Source organism: Desmodus rotundus, chromosome 12 (genome assembly GCF_022682495.2).
Source record: "Desmodus rotundus isolate HL8 chromosome 12, HLdesRot8A.1, whole genome shotgun sequence".
In the NCBI taxonomy this organism is placed as follows: Eukaryota; Metazoa; Chordata; class Mammalia; order Chiroptera; family Phyllostomidae; genus Desmodus; species Desmodus rotundus.
Genome location: NC_071398.1, coordinates 15299803 through 15326523, shown reverse-complemented (window position 1 = coordinate 15326523; position 26721 = coordinate 15299803). Strand labels below are relative to the sequence as shown.

Here is a 26721-nt window from a genome sequence, read left to right as displayed (position 1 = left end):
TATTTTTAACTTTTTAATGTACTGAGTACATATGACATATAACATTGTGTAAATTTAAGATGTTAATCTGATATATTTATATATTGTAGAAAAAAATGCTATTTGAAACACAAAATTGATGTCACCCCGTTAAAGCTCACTTCTTGCAATAGAAAGGGCACAAGGGGAGTTCACACATATTCACAAATACCTGTCCTTCCTGTAGTACTGGTGATTTTGGGGTAGCTTCTAAAAAAGTCTCAAATCTACATTCAAATTTGTAATTTCCTTATAATAAATGACTATAAAATAACAACTGATATCATATCTAACATTTAAAGTCAACACAAGCTTTAGAGATTAGACATATGTTGGAATTTTTACTGGTTGTAAACCACCCTACCTTCAACACTATAATATAGGATTCACCGAATAACTTTTTATTCACTATGAAAGAAAGGTCTGTAGTAAACCATCGTAACTCCTCATACCTGGTGTGTAAGTAAAACGTTGAGACTGGCTTTTTTTCCTCTTGCCATTGCAAAGATAAAAGTGCACCTGCACTGCAGCTGTAACTGCTGGGTTATGATATGGAGGAACTTCAAGGACAATGTGAGCCTAAGGAGCATGGAAAGCAAGATTGTGTTACACTCAGAACTAAAAATGAAATGCACCTGCTAAACTCAGCACTACATGAACCTTAGATCTACCCAGGCCCTTCCATCATAGATCATTATGCAGAACAACTGATTATGTCTGGAGATATATTCTATGGAAACTTCAGACTATGGATACTTTAAAGAGATAAGCTCTTTAAAGTTAACCATTAAAAGGAAAATTGCTTTTTATTCACTCAACTGGGTTTCTTGCTGTATCAGAAATAAAGTCTTACATACTTTGAAGTGAAATATTTTGTTCAAATGAATATTACAGGTTACTATTCAGGGGTGTCAAAACTCATTTTCACCAGGGGCCACATCAGCCTCATGGTTGCCTTCAAAGGGCAGAATGTAGAGCTCCTTGCCCCTAGTTAAAATTAGTCCTAAAATTACATTCAGCCCTTTGAAGGCAACCTATGAAGCTGATGTGGCCCTGGTGAAAATGAGTGAGACACCCCCACTATACATCTTAACTGGAAGTCTATTCTGGTTTTTAATCAAGTTTCTTATTTCCCAAGTTATGTTATAGTTCAGATTTCTTACCTTAAATTTTATATTCAAAATGTTCTAAATTGTCAATACACAAAATTTGTATCCATATAAAAATAATTTTACACAAGTAGTGTGAAAACCTTTAGCTCCAAACCGAATGCAGTCCTTAACATTACTTCCCCAAAGTCTCTGAACAGGACTGTGGGAAGTGGTATTCTCTATTCCAGAGAAGATTCTGTCTCCATGCCAACCAGGAAGAAACCACAAGTTTGTGTTGAATCCTGAATGGCCTGATGCTGAGGAGCTGGAAATAGGGAGGGCTTGTCCTCCTCCTATTTCTGCCTACTATATATGGTCTTTACTGAATTTGTTTGATTTCTTCACTGAATTCAGAGAAATAAATTAATGATAACTTCACTAAGAAACTTCTAATAATCTTTCATTTCTAATTTTGCCTATCCTATACACAAAAAGGTGAAAGACACCAATTATCTTTCATAAACTTTAATTTTAATATCAGAAAGTATATCTAAATTTCTAAATATTTTAAGTTATTTTCCTATTACTTAATAGATAAAAGACTCCTCATCTATACCATAAGCAGCACTAATTTTCTCATTAAGCTTCTTAAATATTTCTAAAGAAATAAGATAAATTTCTTACCCCTTGACATTTTTCCTTGATTATTTTCCCTTCTACCTCCCACTGAGGTCGTCCATCTGTTGAAAGAAACAATTTACAGTTAAAAGGAATTCAAGTCACAAAGCATATAAACAAAATCTAATGTTATTTAGTATCACAAATTTATTGGCAAAGGGCATCTGTTTCTCACTGCTTCCATAAAGATCTTGGGATGCCTGCCTCATTGGGTTAGCAGGCCTCATTGAGTTTATTCTACTAAGTGATATTTGAAAATCCTAGAGAGCATCTCCACCAAGAGGTGGCCAACTTCTGTTAGGATGCCTTAAGTAATGGAAAATTTACTCTCTTACCAAGTAACCCATTTCCTCTTTGGACAATAATTGCTGCTGGAAAGCTCTCTATGATAGATCAAATCTGTCTCCTTAAAATATCTAACATTTGTCAAGTACTACTCCTCGCAGCTACCACCCAGAGCTGTTTAAAAGCAGCTACGTTTGCCTGCGTCTCGTCTCCTGCTGGCTACATCTCCAATTCCTCATCTATCCTTTATACAATAGTTCAGCCTTCCTGATCACTCTTCTTTGAATATTCCTCCAGTGTGACCATCTCCCTCCAAATGCCCCAGGCTCAGGACTGAACAGCCCAGGTAAGACATGACCCAGCACTGTAGACAGTAACTAAAGCTCTTATTAACCTCATGCAGAGGTGCTGTGTCTCTGTTAATAAGAGTTTTCTGAGGCAGCTGCACCATGTTCTCTCTTACACTTATTGTATTATTGAGTGTCCCTCAGTCTGCCACATTTCCTACAGCCAAGCTCAAGCTCCCACATTGTGCACTTATGCAGCTGCCCACCCAAACCCTTGTTACGTTAATTTCTCCCTACTAGATTTCATTTTCTTAGATCGATCGTGTGTCAAGATCTTTTTGGATGCTGATGGTCTTCTAAAATGGGCTTCTAGGCTTTCCAGATTTCTGTCACCTGAAGATCTGTCCGGCATATTTCCTGGCTCTTCATCCCAAGTGAATTGTTTACCTGGGGAGAGCCCCACCTGCTACTAAAGCTCTCCTTCCAGTCTGATAAACTTCTGTTCTGAAGTATTCTTTTTACATTATGTGCATTCACCCAGGGACTAACATACACAAGTATCTCCACGGCCAGCATGACTTCACCTGGTCTATGAAGATATTAGGAGAGACTCAATCAAATATGCCTTCCAGATTGTGACTATCATTTTCTGTCCAGAAACTAGGTAATAGCTATCCTTGTGCACAAGAGGCACTATAAAAAAATGCCTACTTAGCATTATAGCGCTAGTTCAGCAATCATTTGCTGGGTCCCCTGTGCCAGGCACGTTGGGCTATTGAAATAATAAAGATAGGATATCCTGCCTTCAGTCTGTGGATAAAAGGCAAATACAAACAGTTCATTATAATGAAATGTGGTGGTCACACTCTTTTTATTTTAACTAATAAAAATGCATTCCAGAGGTACTAAGAACCTTGGGATAAAGGTATGAGACAAGAAAGGTTTCCTAAGGAGCTCTTGAACTAAGGCTTAAATATAAGGTGGAATTTAGATGATGCAGGGGGGAGGCGTAGTCCAGGCTGAAGAGGTAATATGAGCAAAAGCAAGATGGCGAGAAACCACATGATACAAGGAACCATAAGCAGCTGTGTTGCTGGAGTATAAATTATGAGGCAGGGAGCAGTAAGAAACAAGGGTGGAAAAGACAGGCAACGGACTGTGCCCTGAATGCCATATTAAGGAGCCTAAAAAACGAAGAGATCGCTGAAGGTGCTTTCAGAATGGGGGTTACATGTTCACAACTGCAATCTCATCCAAAGCCAGTAAACTACCACCATGTAACATTCAATTTAAATCAAAAGCTGCTAAAAACAAAGCTCTGTGTTTAATATAACGAATTCCACAATGAAGCTGCTTTATAGATACATTATTATATTCAGACACAAGTGAATTTTTACAATGCAAAGGGATAGCTTTGAGACAGTATCTCTTCCTCCTACTTCTTGCTTTGCTTCAAATATGACCTTTGCAAAAAGACATTCATTGACCACCTGATATAAAGATTTCACTGTTTTATTACTATCACTTTACACTCTTAATTTACAGCACTTTTATCTGGAATTATCTTGTTCACTTATCTGTTTATATGTTTATTGTCTGTGCACCCACTTGAAGGTAGGCTCTATCAAAGAAGGCAGCCTGAAGGTTATACTTACTATTACATCCCTAATGTCTAGTGTTTTTCATGTAGCAGTTGCTTTATATATAATTGATAAATTAATAAATTGTGAAACAAAACTGGTAAGATGTGCAGGTATTGGTCAGAGTTGAAGGGGTTGGAAGGAAGTAAATTTTAAGGGAGAAGACGACAGTTGGAAACATGTTTACCAGCCTGAGAAGAAGGCGGCCCTGACATTAACGAAGTTGGGCAACCCAGTGAGAGAAACTGGTTTGTGAAGTCTGACAAGTTTTCATATTTTAAGTATTGGTAGGATGTAAGTAGCAATTTTTTTTATAAGTAGCAATTTTAAGTGGGCACTTTTAAACACAGGTTTGAAGTTTGTTTAGGAGAAAGAATGTGACTATAGACAGAGATCTAGTAGCTGATGAAATCGCCAGAATGAAGGAATACAATGAAAAGGAAGTTGAATATAGGACCTTGGGAAACATCTATATTCAAGGGCCAGAAAAAATGACAAAAAGAGATGAGTGGGAATAAAGATGTGCTGAGAAGCAGATAAATACAATTACACAAAAGCCAAGAAAGAAAAAGGGTATCAAGAAGAAGAGTAGGGGGAGGGGTGGGGGTTAGGCTGGGGTCGGGGAGGGGGGAAGGCAGAGAACTGTACTTGAACAACAATACAATTTTTTAAAAAAGAATAGAAGAAAAAAATAACAGATAAAATAAAAATTTTTTAAAAAGAAGAAGAAGAGTAGATAGCTGACTGTCAAATTTTTAGAAGGTTAAAATTCCAATAATAGTGAAAGACAGATTGAAAAGTAAGTAATGAAGGCAATGAAGGTAGATGACAGATTACTTTTTCAAGGGGCTGGATAATAAATGAGAGAAATGAAACTACCGCTTATGAGGATGACAGAGTCAAGGGAAAGGATGAGAAGACTTGAACGTATTTAAACTTCAAGAAAAAGTATTCAGTGGAAAAAGAGATACTGCAATTATAGGAGACAAGCTATTGGGCAATATATAGTCTCAAATACTTAAGGTTTAATAAGATGAAAGGATGAAAAATGATTGAGTATTTAAATTAACAAAACAAGCCCCCCCAAAGGTGAAAACAAGGAAAAATGCAGAAATTAGATAAACAAAACAATAACACAATTAAAAGGATCAATAAAGCCAAATACTCTGGAAAAACTAATGAAAAAAACAGAGATGACACAAACAGCAGCAGAAAAAAAATTTTAAAAGCATATGATCCCGCATGCAGGGAGTATTACAGGCAAATCAATGCCAATAAATTTGAAAACTTAGGTGAAATAAGTAAAATAATGGTGTGAAATAATGGAAAAAATGTAAGTTGGTCTCTGCCTCTAGTTCCTAGCATACGGTTCTTAAAACCTGGTACAAGGGGGGGACCCAAAAAGACCCAGAATTATTCCCTGAAGGACAGGCCCCTTGTAATACAGGCTTCCCCTGCTAGGTGAGTGTTCTAGGAACCCATCTGTAACAGTGTACCGTCTGGCAACATTATGAGAGGCTGCATTCAGCTTCAATGAACTTTTCTGAAGACTCTTTCAATGTGTTTGTCCATTTTATGATAGGTGATTTAACAGCACACCTGTCCACACCACCCAGAGTATTCGGCAGTTTTTGACCAAAAATGGCATGACCCCTGTGTCTCACCTGCCCTATTCATCTGATCTTACCCCAAGGCAATCCCCCCAATGAAAAAAGTCTTCAAAGAAATATGTTTTGTTGATGTGGAAGAGGTGAAACAAAACAAAACAAAAAACACTCCAGAAGCATTAAAAGGCATCATAATCGACAAGTTCAAAAACTGTTTTGAGCCCTAGCTAGTGTTTTGAGTGCCAGCCTGTGAAACAAAAGGTCAATGGTCTGATTCCCAAGCAGGGCACATGCTAGGGTTACCGGCCAGGTGTCCAGTAGGGGGCACATGAGAGGCAACCAGACATTGCTGTTTCTCTCCCTTTCTCCCTTCTCCTCTCTAAAAATAAATAAAATCTTTTAAAAAATTTATTTTAAAAAAACTGTTTTGAGCAGTGAAAAAACATCTGGATAAGTGTTTTGCATCAAATGGAGAGTACTTTGAAGGTGACTGAAGTTTAAACATATAAGAATAAATACACAATTTTTTATAAATGAATTGTTTTTTGAGGGGTCCTCCCTCAACATTTCCTGATAAGAGCACTAGGAGCATCTTTTTTCCTCTAATATTTGGTTCCTGACATAGAGGTCCTAAATCCCTTGGAATTTCCTAGATCAAATATGAGTGTCTTTTGTTTAAAGGCGGGGAGGGACTCTTGGTGAGCTCTTGGATGAGGGATGGTTACTAGAAAGACCAAAGCCATAATTAGAAGCCTGGAACTTTCAGGCCCACACCTCCTTCTCCAGAGAGGAAAGAGAGGTTGGAGATGGAATAATCAATCAATCATGCCTACGTGGTGAAGCTGCCACAAAAATTCCAATACTATGGGGTTCAGGGAGCTTCTGTGTTGCTGAACACATGTAGGCGCTAGAAGAGTGGTATGCCTATAAAGGGTACAGAAACTCCGTGTCTCTCCCCACACACCTTGCTCTATGTATCTCTTCCACCTGGACGTTTATCTGTATCCTTTATGGTATCCTTTATCATATAATAAACTGATAAACTTAAGTAAGTTTCCCTGAGTTCTGTGACATGTTCTACCAATGATCAAATCCAGGAAGGTGGCCATGGGAACCTCTGATTTGTAAGTAAGTCAGACAGAGGTTGTGGGTAACCTCAGACCAACCGCTTTCAATTGGCATCTGATGTGAGGGACAGCCCTACGGGACTAAGCCTCTAACCTGTGGGATCTACATTAACTCCAGTTAGTTTCCGAATTGAATCGAACTGTGGACACCCAGTTGGTATTGCCTGATACATGGGAAGCCCGCATATCATAATATTACCGCACTCAAGCGTTATGAGGGTGGTAATATTATGACAGTAAAGGAGAAACAGAGAAAGAATGTGTTTTTCTATTTACCTGGAAAATAAAATTTGCCAAAACTAACTCAAGAAGAAATAGGCTTAGGTGGTCCAATAAGCATGAATAGAATTATATCAGAAACTAATAGCTCCCCACAAAAACAGCTCCCAGCCCAGATTTCAGAGGTGAGCTCTGCCACACGTTCAAAAGAGGGTGAGATTACATGACAACACTTTTGAAAAGTGGAAAAAGATGGGGCACTTCCCCAACTTGCTTTGATATACAAAATACAAGGTAGGCAAAAGTAGGTTTACAGTTGTGAGTACGCAGTTTATTCTTGTATTATTAATGATTGTATTATTTTCCATATGAACAACGGCAAACCTACTTTTTGCCCCACCCTGTATATAAAGAATCCCATAATAAAAATGGACTGAATAAAAAAGGGGCAAAGACATGAACAGATACTACACAAATAAATGGCCCATAACAACCTCAATACAATTAACAGGAAAATTTAAACTCAAAGTTCAAAATACCATTTTACCCCTATTGAATTAATAAAACTTAAGAACTGTAACATTCTTGCCTAGTTCACCAGGTGATAAGAAGTAGAATGCTCGCCTTGGCCATTGTGCTCAACTGGCTGGAGTATCATCCAGGAAACCAAGAGGTCACAGGTTCTAGTCCCAGCCAGAGCACATGCAGGACTGCAGGTTTGGTCCCTGGGTGGAGCACATTAAGAGAGGATACCAATTGATGTTTCTCTCCCTCCCATCCCCTCTCTATAAAATCAATGAGCATGTCCTTGGGTGAGGATTTTAAAAAAAGTTACACCCTACAATAAAATCTTCATAGAAATCTTTTTTTTTTTTTAAGTAAAATGTTCATAACAGAATTGTTAGCTACTGTTTGGCAGTGCCAAAAACCAGACACAGCTCAAATATCCAGTGACAGTAGGGATAATAAATTGTGGCACATTCATACAGTGAAACTTAGATACAGTGAAAGATAATTTAGTTATATTAAAACATTAATGTTGACCACTGGGGGAAAAAACTCTTTCAGAAGAATACATGCAGTACTACACAAAGTCCAAAAATGGGAAAATACATAAAATAAAACTGTAAAGAAAAACAAAAATTGATTCAGGGGAAGAATCCATTTGGGAAGGGACAAGAATGTGACTCCAAAGGTAAAAATGTCCTATTTTTTATATTATTCTTATGAGAATGGTATTTCACTTCACATTTTTTAAACACTTAAAAAAATATGAGAAAAGGAATAGAAAATGTTTTAAATATGCTCAAGAAGTCTGAAATAAAACACCCTGATAGACATAGGATTCTTCTACTTTTCTAAAAATTAAGATATAATTCATATAATTATGTATAAAATACATAAAATTCAATTAAAAAAATCCTCGCTTAAGGATAACTTTTCATTGCTTTTAGAGAGAGAGGAGGGGGAGAGAGAAACATCGATGCCAGAGAGAAGCAGTATAGGTGCTTCCTGTAGGCACCCAGACCAGGATCGTATGCAGCCAAAACGGGGATCAAACCCACAACCCAGGTATGTGCCCTAACCGGGAATCGAACCCACAATTATGGGATGTTTTAGTTATGGGACGATGCTCAAACGGGGCCACACCAGCCAGGGCAAAATTCACTCTTCTAAAGTATATGATTCAGAGATTTTTATATTCACAGAACTCTATCTAATTCCAGAAACTCCATGCCTATTAGTAGTCACTTCCCACTGACAACTCCCACCAAACTCTTACAACCACTAATCTACTTTTTGCTGATTCTGGACATTCTGTGCTGGCTTCTTTCACTTAGCACAATGTTGTCAAGATTCATCCATGATGTAGCATGGACCAAAACTTTCTTCTTTTTTATAGCTGAAGAATATTCCATCATTATATGATTATATCCATTTATCAGCTGATGAACACTTAGGTTGTTTCCATGTTTTGGCTATTATGAATAATCCTGCTATAAGCACTTGTGTCCAAGTTTATGTGTGACATGTTTTCAATTCTCTTGAGTATATATATGAAGTGTGTCCAGAAAAAGTCCAGCCATTGTTAATATAGCGAGAACAGTTTGCAAGACATCAATGTAACCTAGCAGCCAAGAAGAGTGGACTGGAATGCGCATGTATGAATAATGATGATTTCACTGTACTAGTCAGTGAGGTGATAGATGCTGTTGAGTGAGCATGTGCACTGTGTGGCTGTCACATTCAAAATGACTGAGCAAGTAGAGCAACAAATCTGCATCCAATTTTACGTTAAGCTTGAACATTCCTCCTCAGAAACTATTTGGATGACTCAGAAGGCCACAGCTATGGCAACTAGTGATTGGCAGCTTCATCACGATAACATGCCTGCTCATGCATCACATCTCATGCAGTCATTTGGAGAAACATCAAATCACCCAGGTGACTCAGCCCTACTACAACCCATATTTGGTATCCTGTGACTTATGGTTTTTCCCAAAACTAAAATCACCCTTGAAAGGGAAGAGATTTCAGACCATTGATGAGATTCAGGAAAATATGCCAGGGTAGTTGATAGTGATTAGGAGAACTGTGTGAAGTCCCAAGGTGACTACTTTGAAGGGGACTAAGACAACACTGTCCTATGTACAATGTTTCTTGTATCTTCTTCAATAAAAGTCTCTATTTTTTGCCCTGACTGGTGTGGCTCAGTGGATTGAGTGCCAGCCTGCAAACCAAAGGGTTGCAGGTTCTATTCCCAGTCAAGGCACATGCCTAGGTTGCAGGCCAGGTCCCCCAGTAGGAGGTATGAGAGTGGCAACCACACATTGATGTTTCTCTCTCTCTCTTTCTCCTTCCCTTCTCCTCTCTCTAAAAATAAATGAAAAACCTAAAAAGAAAAAGTCTCCCTTTTTCCTATTACATGGCTAGATACCTTCTGGACAGACTTCGTATAACTAGGAGTAAAATTACTGGGAGATCCTTCTACTTTGGAGACATCTTTTTTTTTTTTAAATCCTTACCCGAGAATATGTTTATTGATTTTAAAGAGAGAGGAAGGGAGTGAGGGAAAGAAAGACACAAACATGAATTGGTTGCCTCCCATATGCACCCTGACCAGTGTTCGAACCTGCAACTTTATGGTGTTCAGACAACACTCCAAGAAAGTCACACCATCCAGGGTGAGACATCCTTAATGAAAATTAACACTTATATGAAAATTTAATAAATGTTTGATTTGCAACAAAATCTGCATAAATGATACCTGTAGCTTTAGGAAAACTTTATGTTTAATGTCAGTGAAACATCTGAATAATTCAAGGTCAACCAATTCAAATCTTGTATTATTTACCTTGGCCTTTTTCAAGAAAAATGATTTTCGATTCTGGAAGAAAATTAGATCCAGTCACAATCATTTCATGACCACCATTTACAGAACAACTGTTGATACTGTACTTTTCAATATGAGGAAGTTCTTGAGCAGACCGCTGGGCTGTTTTATTTTTAAAAGTTGAGAAGAAACAAAGTATTAGTTTATAACTTTCCATATATAAATGACAAATTCAGGCTATATAATGAAAATAAAGAGAAGCAAATTCTGGGCTTTTACAATTCAATACTAAAATATCCACCAAAACAACTACATTATTTAGAAAATAAAATAGAATCATTAGATTTATGTTATTTCTTAATTATTTTCTTAAGACTACAACTGTAAAAAAACCAATAAGAAAAACTAATTAATGCTTGCAAATTTATATTTTCAACACATTCATTTTATCCAACTTTTCTCTTTTTAGCTTAAGTCTTTAATACATTTCTGTTAAAATCAATAAATCTAATATAATTATAAAAGACAAATTAAATCCAAAGACATGTAATTATGTTTCCTACAATTAAAAGACAAGTTTCTAAAGGACAAACACCAAGTAGTCCTTTCATCAAGAAAACATCTGTATCATCATTGAGACATCAGCGTTCCATTTTGGATGATTTTCTAAGTAACTAAGTAACTGAAGCATATATGAAGTATACATTTCAGTAGTGAATTTTAAAAAATGGATGTAAATGCTTCTATAGTACACTAACACTTCATTTCCAGGGTATGTGAACAAGTTTTTCTTAATGCCATAGAGTCATTATTTAAATTAACTTTATAAACAGTGATCTTGGTACTCCTTTGTATGATACTGACTGATTCCAAGTAGCTACACTTTCTAGAGACTGTATTTCTGGCTCTTTTCTCTTCAAAACAAAGGAAAAAATATGGATTACACTCTGTTCTTCACATTTGGAAAACAGGTTTACTTTTAGTCCTAGTACTTGTGTGGAAAACTGGTGGCTTTGAGGGTCAGCTGTGTTTTGTTTGGCTGGAACAACATTTTAAAGAAATTTAACCTGAATGGCTTTAGGAAGGACACACTCACAGTTCACTATGGCTCTTCTCTTTCGAAACTATTGAATACCAAGCCACAAAAGGTATGTGGATTGGGACACCAGCCCCATTCAAAGAGAATGGTAAAACAGATTCTTTCATAAGGGATAGGTCTGGGATTAATGATCAACTATCACTTGGGAAGTACCAGCAACAACCTAGATCTCAGAAAATACTTATATCCCTACTTAAGTTCCAAATGACTCACTGAGAAGGAACATGGAAACAAGCACTGACTAGCCTATGGAATAGACTAAATCAGATTTTAGACATGTATGGCAGAAGTTGGCCATGATAGGTACATTCAAAGTAACAGTAAAAATGTTTTCAACAAATGGCACAGTTATAGCAAAAAATTATGTATGTGTTAAAAATGGTATTTTTGAAGAATATTTAGCAATATGAGAAAATGCTCATTATAAGTGAAAATACCAAAACAAGTTATAAAACTTGTTGGGTAAAAAAACCCAAAACTATATTGGGTAAAGCCCTGACCAGTGTGGCTCAGCTGGTTGGGCGTCGTACCACAAAGCAAAAGGTTGCCAGTTTGATTCCCAGTCAGGGCATATGCCCGGATGGTGGGTTTGGTCCCCAGTCAGGGCACATTTGAAAGGCAACTGATAGATGCTTCTCTCTCACATCGATGTTTCTCTCACGTTCTTTCTCCCTCCCTTCCCCTCGCTCTAAAAATAAATAAATAAAAAAAAACCCTCTATCAGCTAAGCCCAACTAAAAAATACCATATATATATATAGACCAAAAAAAAAGGGGAAAAAAAAGAGAAAGAAAAGAACCCCCCCCAAACAGTTAATAGTAACTATCTTGAGCAAGTGATATTTCAAAAGATTTTAATGCTACTCTTTGTACCATTCTGCATTTTCTATATTCTCAACAATAATTACGTATTAATTTAATAACTAAAAGAAAAAAAATCACATTAAATTTTGCTCTGGCTGGTGTTGCTCAGTGGACTGAGTGCCAGCCTAGAAACCGAAGTGTTGCTGGTTCAATTCCCAGTCAGGCACATGCCTGGGTTACAGGCCAGGTCCCCAGTTGGGGGTGTGCAAGAGGCAACCAATCGGATGTATCTCTCACACATCAATATTTCTCTCCCTCCCTTCCCTTCTCTCTAAAAGTAAGTAAGTAAAATCTTTAAAAAATCACTTTAATAAACTAAAAGAAAAAATAGAAAATCATTTCAAAGACATTTCATCTTGAAAACTCAAAATTCTCTATAACTTTATTTAAATTATTTTGCTAAACACATGTGTTTGTATGGGCATAGAATACTCTGGCAGGATAATAAAAACACTGGCAATGATTGTTGCTTTGAAGAGGGAAAACTAGTTGACTTAGAAATTTGATTCTCACTCTATACTCTTCCATTCTTTCTGAATTTTGTATCATGTATCTGTCTTACCTATTAAAAATTATTACAGCCATGGCTGGTGTTGCTCAATGGAATGAATGATGGCCTGAAAACCGAAAAGTGGCCAGTTCAATTCCCAGTCAGGGCACATGCCTGGGTTGCAGGCCAGGTCCCCCAATGGGTGAATGCGAGAGGCATGCACCCAATGTATCTCTTGCATATCAATGTATCTCTGGCATATCAATGGTTCCCTCCCTCTCTTTCTCCCTCCTTTCCCCTTTCTCTGAAGATAAATGAATAAATTCTTTAATTATTTATGTTTAGAGAGGGAAAAGGAGGGAGAAAGACAGAGAGAAACATCAATGTGTGGTTGCCTCTTGCATGCCCCCAACTGGGGATCCGGCCCGCAACCCAGGCATGTGCCCTGACTAGGAATCAAACCAGGGACTCTTTGGTTCACAGGCCAGTGCTCAATCCACTGAGCCACACCAACCAGGGCAATAAAATATTTTTTAAAAATTAATACAAAAATTACTTCTACAGTGATGTCTTTTTACCATGGATTTGTTCAGTGATTCCCACAGTCAATAGGGAATTGATAAAGTATTACTCCAATTCAGCAAACAGCAAATGGAGGCACAGAAAGGAAATTAAGTAGGTGTAATCCTGAATTAAGAATGCATGTGGTTAACAGAAATAAAATGGTATAATGCAACTAAAAGAGTACTAAGAACCTGTGCTCTAAACACAGCTCTGTCACCTATAAGCAAATAACCACAGATGAGTACTTGAGATACTTGTGCCTATTTTTTCCTACACAAAATTCAGACATGAAATTAAAACATTTCTAAGGGTATTCCAGAAAGACCTAAACAATAGTCTCAGTCTTTCAGTCCTACCAGCTAACCTACCAGAGGTCCACAGTTCTCCAGGGCTTGAGTAGTTAGTTATCATGTTCTAGGGCCTTTTTCATTTCTTTCCTTGTAAACAGGGGGAAAAGGATTTACTTTCTCAATCTGGTGTTGTAATTAAATTTATGGTAAAAAAAAAAAAAAAATCCCACAAAAAACCAAAATCCTGTGGGGTCCTTATTTAGCTGAGGTGTCAGCTCAGAGACAGGCATGTTCCTATATAAAGGCTGACATTTTAATGAAGTAACGATAGCCAAGTAACACTTGAATCATAACTTCATGATTTGGTCCTCAAGTATAATCAAGCCCATCTGCCTCATTTACAGATAAGAAAACTGTGGTCAGGAGAATCTGTCTATAGTCACACTCAAATTATAATAAGAAACCATTTTCTAACTTCAAGATCATAACTCCTCCTACCTAACCATGTAGCTTATTTCCATATAAGAAAATCACACCAGCTATCCAGATTCTGTGCCTCAATTTACAGTTTAGATCCAAACATCACATTACAAACAAGACAGGAAATGACCTATTGTAAATGAAATTTTAAAACATCATCACAAGCTCACTTACAGCACTCAACAGGTATAGAAGCGGTCTGCAGAGAAAGGACTTTTCCATTGGGCTGTGGGATGTGCACGCGAAACACAAGTCGTACTCTAGTATTCTTTCTGCCAATATCAGTTTCTCCTTTTCGAAGTTCTATATCTGAATTGCGGAGTTTCAAAATACCGGCACAGTCAATACTAGGGAGAAAAAAATATAAAACATTTTACTTGCTTACTGATAATTAGTGGTTCTAAACAACTCAGCTAAATAGCCACTGTTAATTTAGCAGGGAAGAACTATCACTACCTAAAATCAAAAATTAAAAATGTTTGAAAGAAGTGAAGGGATTAAGCAAAAAATTAAAAAAAAAAAAAAACCCTCAAAGATTCAGACAACAATCTCTGGTGATTACGAGAGGGAAAGGGGCGTGGGGGAAGGTAGAAGAAGGTAAAGGGGAGATATATGGAAATTTTTTAGAAATATATTTTTGTGTGACAAAAGTGTAATAGATTGTCCGTAAAGAGGGTCGTTAACAATTCCTTCCCATTCCTGTACATGCATGCTGCTTTTCCCAGAGTTCCTATGTCCCCTCTCCTTGAGAGATGGCTTTAAAGAATGTGACCATGATGCTGTGTAAGTTATAAGCCTAGCACTTAAGAAGCCTCATAACGTCCTCTTGGAGCCCTGAGCCACCACAACGAAGTCCAAATAGCACGCAGGAAAGAAAGGCCAAGACATCTTGGATGTCCCCAACCCAACTGAGCTACCAGCTGGATTCAGGTGCATGTGATCCTATCCATCACCACATGAACGAGCTGGTTGAGTCCAGCCAACCCAAAGAATCATTAAAAAAACGAAGTTATTAGGCCAGAAAAGATTCATATGTAGGACCCCAAGTATCATTAATAGCATAGATTTTTATAGTTATATGCTTATTAATAAAACAGTTGATCGGGCTATGATTCTTGCATTTCTAACAATATTACATATTTCTAAAGTTTCTAAACTGTAAGTTTTATATTTTCCCAACTATATTACATATTTCTAAAGAATGCACATACAAAGTTACAGTTTTGGCATTTAAGGTCCAACATTTCAATACCTTCAAAATGTATTACTAAATATGGTTGCTTCACACATACCACGTTAGGAAACAACAGTACCTACAACGTATCTTTCTTATCCACATACTGGAAGAATTTAGCAAACTAATAACTAATGATCAAACATTTCAGTTAAAGTTTACTCTCTCTTATGGCATTCATTGTTATTCATCCCTTTACTGTATCTACCAATAGTTCCGACTCTGATGTTCACTGCCCAAAGGCTCCGCAAGTAGCTTTGAAGGACAATGTACATTACAGAATTAGGTTATCAAGATAAGAACCAGTAAAGTACAAGAAAAAAATCCCAAAAAGGATGAATATTTTCATCTTTAGAAAGACACAGAAAAAATGTCTAAAAAAGAAAATATTTTTGAAAACAAAATAAATATTTAACTAATATCAAACAACTGTACTTCAGCTCAAAACAGTATTGATCAAACTGTATCAGCCAGTGATTATTCATGTTAACATGCCAACATGGGTCTCTGGGGAGAACCCCAGGGGTCATATATTTTATTGAGTTTTGAGAGAAGATATTTTAGCAGAAAGCTAAGCTTTTAACAGAAGATTTGGGGATCAAGATGATGTAGGTAGATATGCTTTGCTACCTCGCAAAACCAAAAGAAGGATAACAACAAATTTAAAAACAAACAAAAAAACAACTAGAACTGCCAGGAAATCGAACTACAGAAGTCTGATAACCAAGGAGTTAAAGAACAAACATTCATCCAGGCCAGTAGGAAGGGCAGGGGCAGGCAGCCAGGGTAGAGAGGACATGCAGCAAGGAAGCAGATCAACGGAAGAGAAGGCAGCTGGTGGACCAGGAGGTTCCACATTCACATGCAGATAAACCAGTAGAACAACTGGGGAATGAGACAGACCATGCAATCCAGGGTTCCAGCATGGGGAAATAAGTCTCAAAACCTCTGGCTGTAAAATGCTGTGAGGGTTGTAGCTGCAGGAAAAACTCCCAGCCTCACAGGAGAGTTCCCTGGAGAGACCCACAGGGCCCTAGAAGGTACACAAAAGCCTATCCACCCAGGAATCAACACTAGAAGGGCCCAATTTGCTTGTGGATAGCAGGGGAAGTGACTGAAAGCTGGGTGAGAGCTGCATAAGTAGCACTGTTCCCTCTCTGACCCACATAGCACCACAACGCAGTCACGTGGGGCTCGCTCTGCCCCTTACAATGTAACAGGCACCCTGAGACAAAAAAAAAAAAATATGCCCCAAATGAAAGAACAGATCAAAACTCCAGAAAAAGAACCAAGAAATGAGGAGATAGCCAACTTAATCAGATGCTGAGTTCAAAACACTGGTAATCAGGATGTTCACAGAAATGATTGAGTGTTGACACAAAATAACAGGAAAAAGTGAAGGCTAAGCAAAGTGAAATAAAAAACACACAGGGAACCAACAGTGAAGGGAACAAAACGAGGACTCAAATTAATGATGTGGAACAGAAGGAAGAAATAAACATTCAATAGCCAGGGCAGGGGGTGGGGGGGTGGGGGCAGGGACAGTGGGAAGAGGGGATTACAGGAACTACTATAAAGGACACATGGACAAAACCAAGGGGGAGGGTGGAGGTGGGAGAGGGAGGTGGGTTCACCTGGGGTGGGGTGGAGGGATGGGGAGAAAAGGCATACAACTGTAACTGAATAACAATAAAATTTAAAAAAATAAAAATAAAAAAAATAAATAAACATTCAACAGGAACAGAATGAAGAAACAAGAATTCAAAACAGTGAGGAGAGGCTTAGGAACTTCCAGGACAACTTTAAATGTTCCAACATCTAAATCATAGGGGTGCCAAAAGGAGAAGAGGAAGAGCAAGAAATGGAAAACTTATTTGAAAACGTAATGAAGGAGAACTTTCCCTATCTGGCAAATAGAATTGACTTCTAGGAAGTCCAGGAAGCTCAGAGAGTCCCAAAAAAATTGGACCCAAGGAAGCACAAACCAAGACACATCATAATTACATTACCCAAGATTAAAGAGAAGGAGGGAATCTTAAAACCAGCAAGAGAAAAGGAGACAGTTACCTACAAAGGGGTTCCCATAAGACTACCAGCTGATTGCTCAAAAGAAACCTTACAGTCAAGAAGGGGCTGGAAAGAAGTATTCAAAGTCATGAAAGGCAAGGATCTACGTCCAAGATTACTGTATCCAGCAAAACTATCATTTAGAATGGAAGGGCAGATAAAGTGCTTCCCAGATAAGATCAAGTTAAAAGAGTTCATAATCACCAAGTCCTTATTATATGAAATGTTAAAGGAACTTATCTAAGAAAAAGATCAAAACCGTGAACAATAAAATGACCACAAACTCACAACTATCAACAACTGAACCTATAAAACAAAAACAAACTAAGCAAACAACTAGAACAGGAAGAGAATCACAGAAATGGAGATCAAATGGAGATCTCCTGGAGATCACATTATCAGTCAGGAGGGGGAGGGAAGAGACTGGGGGAAAAGGTACAGGGAATAAGAAGCATAAATGGTAGGAATGAAATAGACAAGGGGAAGTTAAGAATAGTATGGGAAATGGAGAAGCCAAAGAACTTATATGTACAACCCACGGACATGAACGAAGGGGTGGGGGGAATGCTAGTGAGAGGGGCAGTGCACAGCAGAGGAGGATTAAGGTTAGAAAAAAAAGGGACAACTGTAACAGTATAATCAATCAAATATACTTAAAAAAAGAAGATATGGAATAAGAGAATCAGAAATGACAATCTTAAAATTCTGCTTAACAAATGCAAAACATACATAGTTGAGTCAGAGTGGTGAACACACAATACCATGGACAGAGACGACATGTTGTACAATTGTGCACCTAAAACCTGAAGAATTCTGTTAACCAATGTCACCCCAATAAATTCAACATAAAGGAAAAAATGCCAAACAAAAGACAAAAACCCACCAACAAAAAAACTACATATATTGGAATGAAAATAACTACTAAAATCTGTTTACAACTAAAACTATATTTTAGATCAGACTGTAACACTGCCACATCCATATTAATCTAGTTTTAAACCAGGAAGAGAATATTTGAGCAGGTAATACGAAAAAAATAAAACAAAACAGGAAGGAGTTATGAGTAGGGTGAGGCAATGAATACTGGCATCCTATACTTAAAGTACCTTGTAGGGTGATGAGCTCTATGGTTTATGGGTTAGTGCACTGGTTTTATTTATTTATTTATTTATTTATTTATTTTTTACTTTTAATCCTCACCCAAGGATATGTTTATAGATGTGTGAGAGAGAGAGGGACACAGTGAGAGAGAGGGTGGGGGGTAGGGAGGGAGGTGGGGGAGAGAGAGATATCTATCAGATGTCTCTCGCACACCCCCAACTGGGGACCTGGTCTGTAGCCCAGGCACGTGCCCTGACTGGAAATCAAAGAAGCAACCCTTCTGTTTGCAGAACAACGCTCAACCCACTGAGCCACAGCAGCAGGGCAGAATCTGCAACCTTGCTGGTGTGTCGGACAACACAGCAGCGAGAGAGATTAGGATCAAAATAAGCAAACCTGAAGGAAAGTAGACAAAACAAGGGGAATACCTACAACTTTTTCCACTTACCGCTTTTAGAGAACAGTAGAGCCATTTAATATACACCTATAACTCACTTGTGCATAAATTATTTTGAACAATGAATGGTCTTATCTATCATTCACAAAATTTTATCTACCACTACATAAAACTACATTACATTCAATTACTGTAGCTTATGGTATTTAGTTCTTGGATATAGCAGGCTCATTTAGCATTAGCTGCTCTGTTATCTAACATACGTGGAAAGGGTTTCAGGTTTGATAACTTTCTAGATGCTCCTTACTGAACCCTTTCTTGGAAAAACACAATGTTGCTGTAAGCCTTGGTTTCCACAGAACTCGTTTCCCATCTAACAGTACAGAGTGGATAAAACAGTCTGAGAAGTTTCAGGTATGTGTCTGGCAGGGTGGGGTGAGGGGGCTAGCTGCTTGTTATTAATAACAACTGTATTTCTGCAACTTTTTTCTTTATGGTGTGATCAAATCAGGCAGTATATGCCAGTTCTGTTGGAAAAGGGACTTAAATCATGACTACCACGTCTATTCCATGTGCTAATAGACAGAAAAAAAAGGAGGCAGATATGTTCAAATCCCCCTCTTCTGATTTTTTTCACACAATTTGGTGTGTGAGGCTTTCCCAATTTCTTGTGAATCTGTATTAGAAACTCATGCACTCTATTTTCTTTAATTTATTATACACTACTTTTAGAAAGGATAAAGCTTTTTACAATATAATTACAAATAAGGCCAATAAAAAAACAAATAGAAAAAAATTTAAATATAAGGAACAGGAAATAAATATATCCTAAATCCAGGGTTATATGAATTACTATAACTGACTTAACTATGAACTTCCTGGAAGTCAAAGCAAAAAATAAATGTTATAAAGTTTTTTATAGGTTTCTCCTTGTCTGGTAAAGCAAAATCTACCATGTTATCAGAAAATACTAACTTTTTTCCTTTAACTTGAAAAGATTCTGTGTGTGTGTGTGTGTGTAATAATGACCAACCTAAGAAAGAGTGTTTTTTTCAGATTATGAAGAAGTATTCATATGGCTATTTCTTATATTGTCCTTCAAGCAAAGTAAAGAAGCATAATATGCTTCTTGTGATTTTCTATTTAACTTGATTCAAGTCTAGTACTTTAGATATCCAGAGGGATAAATGGAAACATGGCCTGAGAGGTCTAACATGGCCTAACTGTATATTCACATGCTTTAATGCTAAATGCAAAAAGTAAGATTCTAGAGTAAAAGAGAAGCTGACTTGTATTCTCATTCAGAGGTTGGCCTCCTCACCTTACTTGAAAATGGGTTAAATAGGACATTTGGAGGAAGAGCCAATGTTTTCCTTAAGAGTTTTGCTCAAGTGCCTGAATAAGCATTGGTTGAGACTCCGAAGTTCTTTCTAAATCACAGGACACGGAAATTTTAAGAGTACAGACTATCAACTAGCTGTCTGTGTTTGCCATGAAAAAACTGTTGTAGCCCCTGTGTATGACTTACTGGGCTGGGTTCTCAGGTACTGTCCACTTGAACAAAGCAGGCAAAATAAGATTTTATTGAATTTCATATTAACTTGTCTTTTCTGGTAATAACTAGAGAAGAGGTAAGTGATTTCTTGAGGTAATTCTTATTTTATTAGAATTATGATACAAATTGCTAAGTCCTCAGTGGTATATTCAGTTTACCTAAAACCATTGCTGTGAATGGGATATAAATAGTTGTTTGGTAAAGTGATTTTGTCTAAATTGTTTCTTGAAAAAAAACTTGGTCAAAGACCATTAAAGTTTTTTTTGTTTTAGTTCATTGCAGACAAATTGATGACTTTTGTAAAATATAATTAAAATGTTATGGCAGTGTCAAATTGCTGCGTAAGTTTAAAAAAAAAGTTACTTAAATATAATTTTTTTAAAAAGAGCTAGAGACTGATTGATATCTGACTGTTTTTGCAACAGCTAGGGATGGATGTTACTACCATTTTAAGGTCTACACTGTAGTTTGAAATAACTTCTGTAACAAACTTCACTGTAAGTTTCACGTACCTGTAAATGACAGATTAACAGTTGCCTACTGAATATCCTTTCTTCCATTTTTCCTTAATAATAGGCTCCTATACTGTTAGAGGTGGCAATGTATTCAGGTAAAAAAATTACCCCGGTCTTCCTTACACACAAGGATGATCAATGAGATGTGTTAGGTAGGTTTCTGGGACAAGCTCTTTAAAGAGGCCTGACACAGATCGAAGTTCTCCTTTAACCATCATTCTATTGCTTCCTCCTTATTCCTTCTGGGATTGGGATTGTGATGACTAGAGCACCAGCAGCCATTTTAAATCATGAGGCAATCTTGAGAATAGAAACCATATACTAAAAGTTGCAGGGAAGAAAAAAGAGAAGGACCTTAGAAACTCAATGACTTATGAAGCCACTGTGCTAGCCCTAAAATGCTTATGTGTGTATTTTTATCATGGGATGCAAAACTAAACCTCTAACTGTTTAAGTCACTGCATTTCAGGTTTCTTTAACAGGCAACTATATATAATCATAACTAATATTTGTGAGCAAAACTCTACAGCATACTCATTTGGAAGTTGGCCACCTAGAGGAGGTCAAAGTTTTCCTTAAAAGAAACATAACAATCATAATTATACTGCAATTGTTTATTCACTGTTTACCCTATTAGACTATGAGCTACTTGAAAAAAATCCAAATGGTTTTTTCTGTGTCACCTAGCATAATGTTTGACTAGTACTACATGGGTTCATAAACTTTTGAATTGAATTTTCTTTCTGGAAAATATACTATGATTATGTAAATAATGTTATTCAGTTAATTTAGAACAAATATTTTATTTGTGGACTATAAAAAGAAATGTATGTTTTTTCCAAAAGTTGTTTTAGGGGAAAAAAACTATCCATTTGTGGGTATGTTTCAAAATACCTGGCTGACATATTGTTTTCAGGAAGAAGTGGAATTTCCAGAACCTTTGTGCTGGCAATTATTATCTCTTGGCTTGCAGTAGCAACTGTCTTCCCAGTGATTCGATGCACCTGGTAAAATGCATGAGGTCGTAAATATCGATCATCTGCTGTTCCAATAAACATCTGTAGATTTATCGGCTTTTCACTGTATCCCAGCAGCTAATCAGGAAGAAAAAACACAGAAAACAAATTCATTATCCATGCATTTTACAATAACCTTACAACAGTAAATCTTTAGATCTGTATCACATATTAATGTGTAAAATGTTATTTCAAAAAAGTAAGTTAAAAAAAGTAAGTGGGCACATTCTCCTTCCCAGGAGCATGCCCACATCTTTCTTCCTTCTCAGGTACGAATCTCCTTAAATGCTAAGGGTTCCCACAAGACTTGCAACCAGGCAGGCAAAGGGCAGCAGCAGCTTATCCTGGACTAACCCACTGAATTTGCCCTCAAGGACCCCTTTTCTCTGACCTTCCAGTGAGCCAAAGCAGGCCTGCCTAGGTTCTCTTCTGTTGCTTCTTCTATCCTAAGCCCCTCATCTCACTGTCTGCAGCTTTAATAAACATACTCTCAAAATCAAAAAATAAAATAAGACAATAGGTAGTGAATGACCTTCTAAATTTTAGAAATAGTTTAAGAATTATAAAATTCTGAAATACTGTATTACAAGGGATGAGGAGTTTTTTGTTATTTTTTACTCTCTAGGTTCATCCATGCTGTCACGAAGGGTAAGATTTCCTTCTTCATTACAGCCAAGTAGTATTTCATTGTGTAAATGTACCACAGCTTTTTTATCCACCCACCTACTGACTGTCACTTGGGCTGCTTCCAAATCTTGGCTATTATATATAATGCTGCAATGAACAGGGGTGCACATATTCTTTTGAATTAGTGTTTTCAGTTTCTTCAGATATATTCCCAGCAGTAGAATCACTGAGTTATAAGGCAGTTCCATTTTTAATTTGTTGAAGTAACTCCATATTGCTTCCCATTGTGGCTGCACCCATATGCATTTCCATCAACAATGCACAACGGTTCCGTTTTCTCTGTATCCTCTCCAACACTTGTTGTTTGTTGATTTATTGATGATAGTCATTGTGACAGGTATGAGGTGGTCTCTCATTGTGGCTTTAATTTGCATTTCTCTGATAATTAGTGACACAGAGCATGTTTTCCTATGTCTATTGGCCATCTGTAAGTCCTCTTTGGAGAAGGTTCTTTTCTCATTTTTTAATTGGATTTTTGGGGGGTGTACAGTTGTATAAATTCTTTAGCAATTTTGGATATTAACCCTTTATCAGATGCATCACTGACCATGACAAATATCTAGATCAACAAAAATTTTTCAAAGTCTTTTTTAAGTACTGTGAAGAACACAGTACTTAAATGCTGATGCTATAATCTAGGAGACCCTGACCATCCAGACCAGACCTAAAAACTTAGGTATGTGGGAAGGTCCTCTAACAGGCTATTAAAATCACAGACACTTTTAGTAGAAAGAGTCTAAAAAAGCCTATTCCATGTTACCAACTTAGAATTTCAATTGACTTAGTAAGCTGGGCTACTTGACTTTTTTTGGTACCCTTCACTGTTGCTAAGGTCAAGATGACTCTACAAGATTGATAATAGGGATGACCAGAAGGTACTAGAGATAAAAATAGTGACCACAAAAAAAGGAGACAATTGAAAAAAAAAAAAAAGAGCCCTGGCTGGTGTAGCTCAGTGGACTGAGTGTGGGCCTGCAAACCAAAGGGTCACCAGTTCGATTCCTAGTCAGGGCACATGCCTGGGTTGCAGGCCAGGTCCCCAGTAAGGGGTCACGTGAGAGGCAACCACACACTGGTGTTTCTCTCCCTCTCTTTCTCCCTCCCTTCCCCTCTGTCTATAAAAATAAATAAAATCTTAAAAAAAAAAAAAAAAAAAAAAGAGCCTGAAGAAGTACAGAACTTAGAACGTAGAACATAGAACTTAGGGAGTCTCCCAGGTCCAATCTGATAGCTAAGTAACACCTCTTTAAACCACCATTATGTAGATAACTGCAAACTGAAACAAATATAAAGAATAACTTAAAAGCATGGAGAGCGACCAAAGGAAGCAGATACTAGAAGCAAACTGGCACAAGTAAGGAAAGAATAACAATAGGTGTGTTTCCTGTTTTTAAGGCTTTGAATGAGAGAAAGCCACAGTCTATAACTTACATAGTGGCTGAAACTCCTGGGACTTTGTAAAAAAACGGTCTACATCTTCTAGAAAGTAAAACAGAAACCCCAGAAAGGAGACAACCAGAGATGGGAGCTCCAATTATAGATATAAACTCTGACCAATCCTTTAGCTTACCTTGTAAACCATCATTTATGAACAAGACAGATCCCAAGCAGCCTAACTAAGGCGAAAATAACTAAAATGAGATTATGAGCTGCCACCAACCACAGGTTAGGTTTTGCAGGTTGACTCCAACCAAGTAAAGTACTTGCTTAAACAAACAAACAAAAAGTCAACATTCTTTGGGAGTATACGTGAGTGTGTATGTATATGATCTGTTTTGATGTTGTTGAGTTGTAGGGGTTCTTTATACATACTGAACATTAATCCCTCGTTGACAGGTGATTTGGAAATATTATCCCCCAGTCTATAGGCTGTCTTTTCACTTTCTTGGTAGACCTCTGAGGCACAAAAGTTTTAAATTTTGATGGAGTCTAATATGTCTATTTTCTCTTTTGTTACCCATGCTTTTGGTGTCATACTTACCAAATCCAACGTCAAGAAAATTTTCTTCAATGTTTTCTTCTAAGAGTTTTATAGTGTTAGCTCTTTGAGCCATTTTGAGTTAAGTTTTGTATAAATATGTGAGGTAAAGGTCCATGACATTATTTTGCATGTGGATATCCAATTTTCCCAGCACCATTTTTTTAAAAGACTGTCCTTGACCTACTGACTGGTCTTGGTACCCTGACAAAAATGAATCGACCATATATTATACATGAGGGCTTATTTCTAGGCTTTTATCCTATTCCACTGGTCTGTCTGTATGACAGTACCATACTGTTTTAAATACTGTAGCTTTGTAGTAAGTTACAAGTCAGGATCAGTGAGTCCTCCAACTTAATTCTTTTTCAGGATTGTTTTGGCTATTCCAGGCCCTCTGCAATTCCATATGAACGTGAGGATATGTTTTTCCATTCTGCAAAAAAGGGCGTCAGAATTTTGGTAGGTATTGCATTGAATCTATAGGTTACTTTGAAGATTATTGATATTTTAACATTAGTAAGCCTTCATATATTTGAACATGGAATGTCTATTTTTATTTATATTTAGATTACATTTTTATTTATTTCCACTTATTTTTATTTCAGCAATATTTATAGTTTTCAGCATACAAGTCTCACACCTCCTTGGTTAAATTTATTTCTAATTATTTAATTATTTTAAATGTCATTGCTTTGTTTTTAAAAAGATCTTATTTATTCATTTTCATTGAGGGGGAAAGGGAGGGAGAGAGAGAGAGAGAGAGAAACACCAGTGTGCAAGAGAAACATCGATAGGTTGCCTCCTGCATGTCCCCAATTAGGGCCCTGGCCCACAACCCAGGCATGAGCTCTGACAGAGAATCAAATCTGAGATCTTCCAGTTCACAGGCTGACACTCAATCCACTGAGTCACAACAGCCAGGGTGAAATTGCTTTCTTAATTTCTTCAGATTGTTCATCACTGGTATCTAGAAAAGCAACTGGTAAGTGTGTGTGGATCTTCAAAACCCTAAAATTCTGCTGAATTCGTTTAGCTCTAGTTGCTTTCTTCTGGGTTATTTGGAATTTTCTATGTATAAAAACATGTCATCTGTGAATACAGGCAGTTTTACCTCTTCCTTTCCAATCTGGATGTCTTTTATTTCTTTTTATTGCCTAATAGCTCTGGCTAGAATTCCTAGCACAAAAGCTGAATAGCAGTGGTGAAGCTGGGCAACCTCATCTTGTTCTTGAACTTAAGGGTAAGCTTTCAGTCTTTTAACGTAAGTATGATGTTAGCTGTGAGCTTTTCATAAATAACCTTGATCATGTTAGGGAATTTCCCTTTCCCTTAATTTGTTGGGGGTTTTTTGTTTTTGATTTTTTAATGAAAGACTATTAAATTTTAAAAGCCTTTCCTGTGTCAACTGAGAGAATCATGTCACTTTTATTCTTTCATTCCATTAATAAGATGTATTATATCATTTGATTTTCATAAGTTGAATCACCTTTTTCATTGCTGGGGTAAATCTCACTTGGTCATTTATATAATCCTTTTGTAACGTGCTGTTGGATTGGATTTGGTTTGCTAGTTTTTGTTGAGAATTTTTCTGTTTATATTGATTAGGGATATTGGTCTATAGTTTTCTCTTCTTGTGTCTTTGTCCTTATCATTCATTATCCTTTCAATTTAAAACAAATTTCCATGTCTATGTTAAAATTCCTCCATTTCTTCACATATGTAGTCCACCTTTTCTACCAGATGACTTAGCACTTTATCATGATTACATTAAATTATCTTTCTGGTAACTCCAACATAGTTACAGTCAGATCTAGGCCATTCCTGCGTCTGCTTCTAGTAATTATTTTCTTTTTATTGTGGGTGACACTTTCTTTTGTGTGGCTATATTGTTTAACATATACATGACATTTTATGTAAAAGAACTCCAAAGACTGAAGTAGAAAACATTCTCCTCCAGAAGAGGCACGCTACTTCCTCAGGTCACAGTCTTTACTGAGGCAGCTTTACTGCAGCGTTAGTCTGATTCCTCTGTTTTGACGTGGTGGTTTCCTCGCTCTTAGTGGAGATCTTAGAAGCTTCGTAGAGAGTTCTCCCCA

At 37.1% G+C, this 26721-nt stretch overlaps 1 protein-coding gene across 2 annotated transcripts in view; it reads right to left on the bottom strand.

Annotated features, from left to right (window-relative positions):
* The window catches only part of NFATC3 (nuclear factor of activated T cells 3), a 106794-nt gene that overhangs the window by 29606 nt on the left and 50467 nt on the right, over window positions 1-26721 (bottom strand). For both annotated transcript variants that reach the window (XM_053915104.2, XM_024556174.3), the window contains exons 4-8: window positions 21836-22035; window positions 14247-14419; window positions 10308-10448; window positions 1794-1849; window positions 471-597 (exon numbers count right to left, since the gene is read on the bottom strand). In XM_053915104.2, the coding sequence (XP_053771079.1) occupies window positions 471-597; window positions 1794-1849; window positions 10308-10448; window positions 14247-14419; window positions 21836-22035 (697 nt within the window). The remainder of the gene's footprint in view (window positions 1-470; window positions 598-1793; window positions 1850-10307; window positions 10449-14246; window positions 14420-21835; window positions 22036-26721) is intronic.